General features: G+C 47.4%; 1 protein-coding gene across 4 annotated transcripts in view; it reads left to right on the top strand.

Annotated features, from left to right (window-relative positions):
* Window positions 1–12,529, top strand: part of ttll5 (tubulin tyrosine ligase like 5) — a 163,618-nt gene that overhangs the window by 81,106 nt on the left and 69,983 nt on the right. For all 4 annotated transcript variants that reach the window (XM_033027477.1, XM_033027476.1, XM_033027473.1 and 1 more), the window contains 3 exons: window positions 882–1,224; window positions 1,322–1,442; window positions 2,985–3,131. In XM_033027477.1, coding sequence (XP_032883368.1) covers window positions 882–1,224; window positions 1,322–1,442; window positions 2,985–3,131 — 611 coding nt within the window. The remainder of the gene's footprint in view (window positions 1–881; window positions 1,225–1,321; window positions 1,443–2,984; window positions 3,132–12,529) is intronic.

Here is a 12,529-nt window from a genome sequence, read left to right as displayed (position 1 = left end):
AAATTGTCCCTAGTGTGTAGGATATTGTTAGTGTACAGGCTGATTGCAGGTCGGCACAGACCTGGTGGGCCAAAGGGCCTTTTTCCATGTTTTATCTTCATACAGCTTCAGTGACACAGAGTTGGTTTGTGTGATGGCCTGGGCTGCTGTAGATCCAAGACTCTCTGTGATATCTTGTGGTCTTGGATGGAGCTGTTCCCAAACCATGCGGTGATGCCACCCGATAAAATGCTTTCAACGGCGCATCTGTAGAAGTTGGTGAAGGCTTATTGGGAAATGCCGAACTTACTGAGCCTTGAGAGGACGTTGGTGTGCATTGTTAGCCATTGTTTGGATGGGCTGGTCCATGACAAGTTGCTGGTGATATGATCAGTACGGGTGTCGGGGGTTATGGGGAGTAGGCAGGAGAATGGGGTTAGGTGGGAGAGATAGATCAGCCATGATTGAATGACAGAGTAGACTTGATGGGCCGAATGGTCTAATTCTGCTCCTTTCACTGATGAACGTGGTGTTTACTTCTGGGAACTAGAAGCTGCGATGTATAAAAACTGTGGGACTCCCGTGAATCCGACTTGCTAGTGGCACGCAGAGAGTTGTGAGTCTGTGGAATTCTCTGCCTCGGTGGAGGCTGGTTCTCTGGGTGCTTTCAAGAGAGAGCTAGATAGGGCTGTTAAAGATAGCGGAGTCAGGGGATATGGGGAGAAGGCAGGAACGGGGTACTGATTAGGGATGATCAGCCATGATCACATTGAATGGCGGTGCTGGCTCGAAGGGCTGAATGGCCTACTCCTGCACCTATTGTCTGTTGTCACGTTATAGCCCCTTCTAGCCGTCCTGATTCACTGCTTGTCCACATATGGTGACGTTGTGTCTTTCTGCAGGGTCTCTGCACACTGTTCCGGCTGCTTCATCCTGTGGTTCGGAGAGTGAGCTGGAGGAGGAGGAGGAGGAAGGGGAGGAGGAGGATGTTGATGAGGAGGAGGCTTCAGAGTGCGAAGCAGAAGTTTCTTTGCTCGATTGCAGCGGCAAAGGTCCGGGGAAGGCCCTGCCGTTGGTGGCACAACGAGGCGTGGATGAGAGGCAGCGGAGAGCTCCCACACAGGAGGTAGCGGGCAAGCACACGGCCATCAGGGGAGAGGCGTGGACCCAGAGCAGAGAGGAGTGCAGCCAGCAGCAACCACGGCCCAACCTGGTGCAGATGTTACAGCAAGGAGCCAACCTAAGGTGCGTCCCACAATATGTGCAGACGGGGGTCCGGGTGTGATGTGTCTGCATGCCCGTGCTGCTGACACTTCTGACGTGCTTTCCTTTGTGTCCACAGCAAGGTGCAGGCACGCATGGCCTTTGCTGCATACCTGCACCGAGTGCAGCTTCGCCTGCTGCAGGAGTGCTGCGGACAAAACAAAGCCAGCTCGCAGGCTGACCGCGAGGAGGAGCAGATGGTAAACCAGCAGTGCAGTGTCCAGAGGAGACCACCCTGGTGGGGGATGGAGGTGTAGGGGGACTGGGCGTCCATGGTGAAGATGGGGGCCTGCACACTGGACATTACTGGAGAGTTGAAGGCCGTGTGAGGTGTCTTGGATGTAGGTGGGAGGGGTCTGGAGAAGGCAGGGATAGGATGCTGCTGATGTGGCCTCATTCGGTTTAGAGATACAGTGTGGAAACAGGCCCCTCGGCCCACTGAGTCCACGCAGACCAGCCATCACTCCCTTCACTAGTTCTCTCCTACAGCCTTGGAACTACTTGCAAAAGCCAATTAAACCGCAAACCTGTACGTCTTCGGAGCGTGGGAGGAAACCGGAGCACCCGGAGAAAACCCACGGGGTCCCAGGGAGAACGTACAAACTCTGTACAGATAGCACTCGAGATCAGGATGGAACCCAGGTCTCTGGCGCTGTCGGACAGCAACTCTACCGCTGCGCCACCGTGCCGCACAATACACTGTTCTCCTCAGACCCGCTGAGTTACTCCAACACTGGGCTTTGATCATATTGGATGATTGAGAAGATCTAAAGAGGCCTAGGATTATTGATCTAAAGACAGACACGAAATGCTGGAGTAACTCAGCGGGACAGGCAGCATCTCTGGAGAGAAGACGTGGGTGACGTTTATGGGTCAAGACCCTTCTTCAGACTAAGTCAGGGGAGAGCGAGACACAGAGATATGGAAGGGTAAGGTGTGAAAACAATGGTGTAGAGGAATCACAGGAGGAGCAGCGAGAGAGAGAATGCTGCTGAGCTCACGTTGGAGAGGGTTCATAGAAACATAGAAAATAGGTGCAGGAGTAGGCCATTCGGCCCTTCGAGCCTGCACCGCCCTTCAATATGATCATGGCTGATCATCCAACTCAGTATCCTGTACCTGCCTTCTCTCCATACCCCCTGATACCTTTAGCCACAAGGGCCACATCTAACTCCCCCTAAATTAAAGCCAATGAACTGGCCTCAGCTACCTTCTGTGGTAGAGAATTCCAGAGATTCACCACTCTCTGTGTGAAAAAATGTTTTTCTCATCTCGGTCCTAAAAGATTTCCCCCTTATCCTTAAACTGTGACCCCTTGTTCTGGACTTCCCCAACATCGGTAACAATCTTCCTGCATCTAGCCTGTCCATCCCCTTAAGAATTTTGTAAGTTTCTATAAGATCCCCCCCTCAATCTTCTAAATTCTAGCGAGTACAAGCTTTCATAAGGTCATAAGAAATAGGAGTAGAGTTGGGCCATTCGGCCCATCAAATTACTCCACCATTCCATCATGGTTGATCTATCTCTCCCTTCTAACCCCATTCTCCTGCCTTCTCCCCGTAACCCCTGTCACCTGTACTAATCAAGAGAGGAGGAGAAGTTTTTCCAAGGACTCTCTGACAGTAACTGGTGGCTTTGATGTTGACGTTGATATTGGATGGTGAGGCAGCCCCAGAGAGGTGGGTGGAATATTGGGATTGGGCTCTGATTACAGTGACAACATCATGGATCTTTGTGTACAGGAGCTGGTGATCCGATTCCTGAAACGAGCAGCCAGTAACTTCCAGCACACCATGCCGTTGGCTCTGCCCAGCAGCCGGCTGGCCGGCCCCGAGCGCCGCCGCATCCTGGCCCAGCAGCTGGGCCTCTTCATCCGCTGCTACAACAAGGTGAGCACCATCACAGGTACGGGCAGGTCCCACCGGCCATCGCCTCCTCCAACATTGTCACCAAAATAATCCAAGGATTGGCTAGAGTTGAGAGAGAGAGAGAGAGAGCGAGAGAGAGGCTAATTGTAGACAGACACTAAAAGCTGGAGTCACTCAGCAGGACAGGCAGCATCTCTGGAGAGAGGGAATGGCCGACGTTTCAGGTCAAGACCCTTCTTCAGACGTTTAATTTAATTGTCATGTATACCAGCAATGGAATAATGAAACTTACCTGCTGCAGCGTACAGGCCAATAAACCCAATAACACACAGATATATCAATAATAATCAATAATACCATAAATTAATAACCATAATATTAGTTAAACAGAATAGTGCAAATCTGGTCCAGAGAGCAGAGACACAGCCCATAGTTGATGTGGTCAGTGTTAGAATATAGAACATAGTTCAATGCCGAGACAGGCCCTTTGGCCCATCATGTCCATGCCAAACATGAGGCCAGGTTAGACTGATCATCTGCCTGCATAATATCTACACTCTACCCCTGCATATCAATGTGTAGTGTTATGTTCAAGAGCTTGTTGCTTGCTGGGAAGAAGCTGTTCTTGAGTTTCAGGCTCCTGTACCTTCTTCCCGATGGTAGCAGCGAGATGAGAGAGTGGCCAGGGTGGTGTGGGTCTCTGATGATGCCAGCTGCCTTTTTGAGGCAGCGCCTCCTGTAGATCCCTTCGATGGTGGGAGGTTGTAGTTGCAAAATTACTGTACTGCACTGTAACCAGTGGCCCTAACGTCTGTGGTGATGAAGTGCTTTGAGAGGCTGATCATGGCGCAAATCACCTCATACCTCGACAAAAACCTGGACACACTGCAGTTCGCTTACCGCCATAACAGAACAACGATGGATGCGATCTCACTGGCTCTCCGCTCTGCTCTGGACCACTTGGACAACAAAAACTCATATGTCAGGCTGTTATTCATTGATTACAGCTCGGCATTTAATACAATCATCCCCTCCAAGCTGGTTACCAAACTCTCAGAACTGGGTCTCTGCGCATCCCTCTGTAATTGGATCTTCGACTTCCTCATCCACAGATCACAGACTGTCCGTATTGGTGGAAATGTGCCATCCTCGATAACAATCAGCACGGGAGCACATCAAAGCTGCGTGCTCAGCCCCCTGCTGTACTCACTCTATACTCATGACTGCATAGCCGGACATAGTGCAAACTCCATCAAGTTCGCTGACGACACCACTGTTGTGGGACGAATCACTGATGGGGATGAGTCAGAGTATAGAAGTGAGATCGACCAATTGAACAAATGGTGCCAGCACAATAACCTGGCTCTCAACACCAGCAAAACCTAGGAACTGATTGAGGACTATGGAAGGGGTAGGATAGGGACCCACAGTCCCGTTTATATCAACGGGTCGATGATGGAAAGGGTCAAGAATTCGTGGCCGTGCATATTTCTGAAGATCTCTCCTGGTCCCAGAACACTGATGCAATCATAAAGAAAGTACATCAGCGCCTCTACTTCCTGAGAAGATTACAGAGAGTCGGTATGTCAAGGAGGACGCTCTCTAACTTCTACAGGTGCACAGTAGAGAGCATGCTGACTGGTTGCATCGTGGCTTGGTTCGGCAACCTGAGCATCCAGGAGCGGAAAAGGTGGCAATAAATAGTAAACACTGCCCAGTCCATCACCGGCTCTGACCTCCCCACCATCGAGGGGATCTATCGCAGTCGCTGCCTCAAACAGGCTGCCAGCATCATCAAGGACCCACACCATCCTGGCCACACACTCATCTCCCCGCTGCCATCAGGTAGAAGGTACAGGAGCCTGAAATCCGCAACATCCAGGTTCAGGAATAGCTACTTCCCCACATCCATCAGATGATTAAACACAGCTTCAAACAAACTGTGAACTATGACAGCCTATTGCACTTTATCTGTTTATTTATGTGTGTATATATATATTCTACGGTATATGGACACACTGATCTGTTCTATATTTATGCCCACAATATTCTGTTGTGCTGCAGCAAGCAAGAATTTCATTGTCCTATCTGGGACACATGACAATAACTCTCTTGACTTGACTTGATCTTAATCATAATCATACTTTATTAGCCAAGAATGTTTTGCAACATACAAGGAATTTGTGAACTGTAGTGAACTTGTCCAGAGATTATGGAGCAGTTTGAAAGTTAGAGCAGGTCTCCAATCAACAACCACTTTGACCGTCACGAGGGAAGTATGTTTGGATCTTCCTCTCCTGAAAGGCTGACGTTACCGCCGGGGTGAACATGAGCTTTTGTGTTTGAGGAGAGGAGCTTCATGCTCAACAAGGTCTTCGGGGTAGACACAAAAAGCTGGAGTAGCTCAGCGGGAGAGGCAGCATCTCTGGAGAGAAGGAATGGCCGACGTTTTGGGTCGAGACCCTTCTTTAGACCTTCGAGTCTTTAAGGTCTTCGGGGTTATGGAACAAAAATTCAGTAAAATGCACGTTCGCCCTAATGTCATTGAGCCTTCTGTGCCTGTCCAGATGAAGCCATGGAACATAGAACAGTACAGCAAAGGAACAGGCCCTATGACCAACAGTGTCTGTGCTGACCATAATGCCAGGTTAAACTAATCTCCTCTGACTGCACGTGAAACTTATCCCTCCATTCCCTGCATATCCATGTGCCTGTCTAACAGCCTATTAAACATCACTATAGTATCTGCCTCCACCACCACCCCTCAAGCATGTTCCCCCACCCGTCACCCTCTGTGTCAACAAAAAGTCTTATTTTCCAATCTACTTTAAACTTTGGCCCTCGCCTTAAGGTTATGTCCACTAATCGTTGACATTTGTATCCTTGGGAGAAGGTTCTGACTATCTACACTATCCATGCCTCTCATCTTTTATATACTTCTATCAAGTTTCCTTCTCAGCCACTGCTCCAGAGGAAACAATTAGCATTCCAAGCCACTGGATATTTCTGGACATTGCTAGTTGTATATAAAACATATGGATGTAGTTGTGGAAGATAATGTGGAGAGAAAAGACACAGAGTGCTGGAGTAACTCAGCGGGTCAGGCAGCATCTGTGGAGAACGTGGATAGGTGACGTTTCACAGAGTGCTGGAGTAACTCAGCGGGTCAGGCAGCATCTGTGGAGAACATGGATAGGTGACGTTTCACACAGTGCTGGAGTAACTCAGCGGGTCAGGCAGCATCTGTGGAGAACATGGATGGGTGACGTTTCACAGAGTGCTGGAGTAACTCAGCTGGTCACCTGAAACGCCACCTGTCAACGTTCTCCAGAGATGTTGTCTGACCTGCTGAGTTACTCCAGAACATATATATTTTTTTGTAAACCAGCATCTGCTGTTCCTTGCGCCTAATACAAAGTGGAATAGTCCAGGATGACTTTGATAACATGCTTTAGGCACGAAGTGTAGAAATACAATAATCTGTCTCAATATGCAGGAAGTCTCAGTGTCTAGGTCGACGTCCCGTTTAGATATTGTGACCGGGACTGAGCACAGCTACTGGTGCGTGTGAAACACTGTGCTCCAATGTGCGTTATTGCGTGAGAAACTCACCTCGGGTCAGCTTGCCGGGGAATCCCAGCCCGAGAGACACACAAGAGTTTGTGCAGGAAATGGAAATGTTGCACTCTGGTGCTAGAAGCATCATTCCTTCACAAGTATAGAACTTGCTTCACACTCAGTCCCCCTGTGAGACTGACAGGAGGATGTTGAACGTTCACTGCTCCAGGGTTCATATCTCATCTTGATGAGTGTAAAACGGACAACATAACCAATGCTTCAAAAGCTCCATTCATTACTCTGCCCTTCCATTCATACTTTAGTCTGCTCTTTGTATTTCGTTCTTGATTTTGTTTTTCACTTCATTCTCTTGCTAGTTCTTGCTATCTTTTCTTTATTTTTCTTTGCTTCAAAGTCAAAGTCAAATTTATTCGTCACACGCACCAACGAAGGTGCAGTGAAATGAATTTGCCAGCAGCGATACACTTAAAAAAAGAACACACAATAGAATTTAACACAAACATCCACCCACAGCATTCTTCACTGTGGTGGAAGGCAACAAAGTTCAGCCAGTCCTGCTTTAACCATATAACCATATAACAATTACAGCACGGAAACAGGCCATCTCGACCCTTCTAGTCCGTGCCGAACACGTATTCTCCCCTAGTCCCATATACCTGCGCTCAGACCATAACCCTCCATTCCTTTCCCGTCCATATAACTATCCAATTTATTTTTAAATGATAAAAACGAACCTGCCTCCACCACCTTCCCTGGAAGCTCATTCCACACAGCCACCACTCTCTGAGTAAAGAAGTTCCCCCTCATGTTACCCCTAAACTTCTGTCCCTTAATTCTCAAGTCATGTCCCCTTGTTTGAATCTTCCCTACTCTCAGTGGGAAAAGCTTATCCACGTCAACTCTGTCTATCCCTCTCATCATTTTAAAGACCTCTATCAAGTCCCCCCTTAACCTTCTGCGCTCCAAAGAATAAAGCCCTAACTTGCTCAACCTTTCTCTGTAACTTAGTTGCTGAAACCCAGGCAACATTCTAGTAAATCTCCTCTGTACTCTCTCTATTTTGTTGACATCCTTCCTATAATTAGGCGACCAAAATTGTACCCCATACTCCAGAATTGGCCTCACCAATGCCTTGTACAATTTTAACATTACATCCCAACTTCTATACTCAATGCTCTGATTTATAAAGGCCAGCACACCAAAAGCTTTCTTTACCACTCTATCTACATGAGATTCCACTTTCAGGGAACTGTGCACAGTTATTCCCAGATCCATCTGTTCACCTGCATTCTTCAATTCCCTACCATTTACCATGTACGTCCTATTTTGATTTGTCCTGCCAAGATGTAGCACCTCACACTTATCAGCATTAAACTCCATCTGCCATCTTTCAGTCCACTCTTCCAACTGGCATAAATCTCTCTGTAGACTTTGAAAATCTACTTCATTATCCACAACCCCACCTATCTTAGTATCATCTGCATACTTACTAATCCAATTTACCACACCATCATCCAGATCATTGATGTACATGACAAACAACAGTGGACCCAACACAGATCCCTGTGGCACCCCACTAGTCACTGGCCTCCAACCTGACAAACAACCATCCACCATTACTCTCTGGCATCTCCCATTCAGCCACTGTTGAATCCATCTTGCTACTCCACCATTAATACCCAACCATTGAACCTTCTTAACCAACCTTCCATGAGGAACCTTGTCAAAGGCCTTACTGAAGTCCATATATACAACATCCACTGCTTTACCCTCATCAATTTCCCGAGTAACCTCTTCAAAAAATTCAAGAAGATTAGTCAAACATGACCTTCCAGGCACAAATCCATGTTGACTGTTCCTAATCAGACCCTGTTTATCCAGATGCTTATATATATTATCTCTAAGTATCCTTTCCATTAATTTGCCCACCACTGACGTCAAACTAACAGGTCTATAATTGCTAGGTTTACTCTTAGACCCCTTTTTAAACAATGGAACAACATGCGCAGTACGCCAATCCTCCGGCACTATTCCCGTTTCTAATGACATTTGAAATATTTCTGTCATAGCCCCTGCTATTTCTACACTAACTTCCCTCAATGTCCTAGGGAATATCCTGTCCGGACCTGGAGACTTATCCACTTTTATATTTCTCAAAAGTGTCAGTACTTCCTCTTCTTTGAATCTTATAGTTTCCATAGCTACTCTACTTGTTTCCCTTACCTCACATAATTCAATATCCTTCTCCTTGGTGAATACCGAAGAAAAGAAATTGTTCAATATCTCCCCCATCTCTTTTGGCTCCGCAGATAGCTGTCCACTCTGACTCTCTAATGGACCAATTTTATCCCTCGTTATCCTTTTGCTATTAATATAGCTGTAGAAACCCTTTGGGTTTACTTTCACCTTACTTGCCAAAGCAACCTCATATCTTCTTTTAGCTTTTCTAATTTCTTTCTTAAGATTCTTTTTACATTCTTTATACTCCTCAAGCACCTCATTTACTCCATGCTGCCTATAATTATTGTAGATCTCCCTCTTTTTCCGAACCAAGTGTCCAATTTCCCTTGAAAACCATGGCTCTTTCCGATTTTTACTATTTCCTTTCAATCGAACAGGGACATAAAGATTCTGCACTCTTAAAATTTCACCTTTAAATGTACTCCATTTCTGTTCCACATCTTTCCCATCTGCCCTTTCTCTTTCCTTTCTCTTTTCATATAGTCATATAGCACGAAAACAGGCCATTCAGCCCAACTTGCCTATGCAATAAGGTCATAAGTGCTTGGAGTAGAATTAGGCCATTCTCTGTCATTCAATCATGGCTGATCTATCTCTCCCTCCTAACCCCATACTCCTGCCGTCTCCCCATAACCTCAGACACCCATACTAATGAACAATCTATCTATCTCTCTCTGACTTGGCCTCCACTGCCTTTTGTGGCAAAGAATTCCGCAGATTCACCTCCCTCTGACTAAAGACATTTCTGCTCATCTCCTTCCTAAAAGAACATCCTTTAATTCTGAGGCTATGACCTTCAGTCCTAGATTCTCCCACTAGTGGAAACATCCTCTCCACATCCACTCTATCCAAGCCTTTCATTATTCTGTACGTTTCAATGAGGTCTTCCCTCATTCTTCTAAACTCCAGCGAGTACAGGCCCAGTGCCGACAAACGCTCATCATATGTTAACCCACTCATTCCTGGGATCATTCTTGTAACATAGAAACATAGAAACATAGAAAATAGGTGCAGGAGTAGGCCATTCGGCCCTTCGAGCCTGCAACACCATTCAATATGATCATGGCTGATCATCCAACTCAGTATCCTATACCTGCCTTCTCTCCATACCCCCTGATCCCTTTAGCCACAAGGGCCACATCTAACTCCCTCTTAAATATAGCCAATGAACTGGCCTCAACTACCTTCTGTGGCAGAGAGTTCCAGAGATTCACCACTCTCTGTGTGAAAAATGTTTTCCTCATCTCAGTCCTAAAAGATTTCCCCCTTATCCTTAAACTGTGACCCCTTGTTCTAGACTTCCCCAACATCGGGAACAATCTTCCTGCATCTAGCCTGTCCAACCCCTTAAGAATTTTGTGCGTTTCTATAAGATCCCCCGTCAATCTTCTAAATTCTAGCGAGTACAAGCCGGGTCTATCCAGTCTTTCTTCATATGAAAGTCCTGACATCCCAGGAATCAGTCTGGTGAACCTTCCCTGTACTCCCTCTAAGGCAAGAATGTAAACCTCCTCTGGATCCTCTCCAGAGCCAGCACATCTTTCCACAGATATGGTGCCCAAAATTGCTCACAATACTCCAAATGCAGCCTGACCAGTGCCTTATAGAGCCTCAGCATTACATCCCTGTTTTTTGTATACAAGCCCTCTTGAAATAAATGCTAGCATTGACTTTGCTTTCTTTACTATCGATTCGACTTGCCGATTAACTTTTTGGGAATCCTGCACCAGCACTCCCAAGTCCCTATGCACCTCCGATTTCTGGATTCTCTCCCCATTTAGAAAATAGTCTACACCTTTATTCCTGCTACCAAAATGCTTGACTCCACACTTTGCTACACTATATTCCATCTGCCACTTCTCTGTCCACTCTCCCAACCTGTCCAAGTCCTTCTGCAGAGTCCCTGCTTTCTCTACACTACCTGCCCCTCCACCTATTTTCGTATCATCCGCAAACTTGGACACAAAGCCTTCAATCCCCTCGTCCAAATCATTAATATACAACGTGAAGAGTAGCGGCCCCAGCACCGACCCCTGCGGAACTCCACTAGTCACTGGCAGCCAACCAGTAAAAGCCCCCTTTATTGCCACTCTTTGTCTTCTGCCATCCAGCCAACCTGCTATCCACGCTAGTATCTGCCCTTTGATACCGTTGGCTCTCATCTTCCTTAGCAGCCTCACGTGTGTGGCACCTTATCAAAGGCTTTCTGAAAATCTAAGTAAACAACATCTACTAACTCTCCTTTGTCTGTCCTGCTATTTACTTCTTCAAAGAATTCCAGCAGATTCATCAAGTAAGACCTCCCCTTTCACAAAGCTGTGCTGACTTCCGCCTATTTTATCGTGAACTTCTAAGTACTCCGTAACCTCATCCTTTATAATGGAATCTGAAATCTTACCAACCACTAAAGTCATACTAACCGGCTAGCTCACCTTCGTAATTCATCTTTTCTCCACGTATTGTCTTTTTAGTTACCTTCTGTTGTTCTTTAAAATCTTCCCAATCCTCTGGCTTCCCACTCATCTTTGCTACGTTATACGCCTTTTCTTTTAGTTTTATACTGTCCTTGACTTCCCTTGTCAGCCACGGTCGCCTCTTTCTCCCCCTAGAATCTTTCTTCCTCTTTGGAATGACAAGAACCTGCATGCTGACCAAGATGCCCCAGCTACGCCAGTCCCACCTGCCCATGTTTGACCCATATCCCTCGAAATTCCTGTCTAAATTGTCCTTTCTCTCGTCCGTTCTCTGCCCCCTTCTCTTGCCCCTTCTCTGCCCCCTTATCTTGCCCCTTCTCTGCCCCCTTCTCTTGCCCCTTCTCTGCCCCCTTCTCTTGCCCCTTCTCTGCCCCCTTATCTTGCCCCTTCTCTGCCCCCTTCTCTTGCCCCCTTCTCTGCCCCTTTCTCTTGCCTCTTCTCTGCCCCCTTCTCTGCCCCCTTCTCTCACCCCTTTTCCCCCCCATCTCTCTTGCCATTCCTCTCGCTATTTCTCTTCATTTGCTCTTTGGTTCTGTGGTAGAGGTGGGGAGTGGATCAATGACTCGATCCATCAGGTGTGAAGAGGACCAGTAAGAACTGTTGAATGTCTTGTGTATCTCAGCTGGAAACCTTTTCCTTTGCAAATAACATCTAAAATAGTGACCAGGTGCCTTTCTGCAGAACCACAGTGACAGGAACACTGGGACAGTGCGGCCCAGCCCGGCCCAGCTTAGCCCAGCACAACACAGCACAGCACAGCACAACACAGCCCAGCCAAGCACAGCCAAGCGCAGCACAACACAGCACAGCACAACACAGCACAGCACAACACAGCCCAGCCCAGCCCAGCCCAGGACAGCCCAGCCCAGGACAGCCCAGCTCAACACAGCACAGCCCAGCCCAGCACAGCCCAGCCCAGCACAGCACAGCCCAGCACAGCACAGCACAACTCAGCCCAGCACAGCACAGCACAGCACAACTCAGCCCAGCACAGCACAGCACAGTACATCACAACACAACACAGCACAACACAGCACAGCACAGCCCAGCACAGCACAGCACAGCCCAGCACAGCACAGCACAGCCCAGCCCAGCACAACACTGACCCACTCAGTGCCAGACTGC

This window comes from Amblyraja radiata, chromosome 9 (genome assembly GCF_010909765.2).
Source record: "Amblyraja radiata isolate CabotCenter1 chromosome 9, sAmbRad1.1.pri, whole genome shotgun sequence".
Taxonomy (NCBI): domain Eukaryota; kingdom Metazoa; phylum Chordata; class Chondrichthyes; order Rajiformes; family Rajidae; genus Amblyraja; species Amblyraja radiata.
Note: the sequence above shows the minus strand (reverse complement) of the source record. Positions and strands in the feature narration are given on the sequence as shown.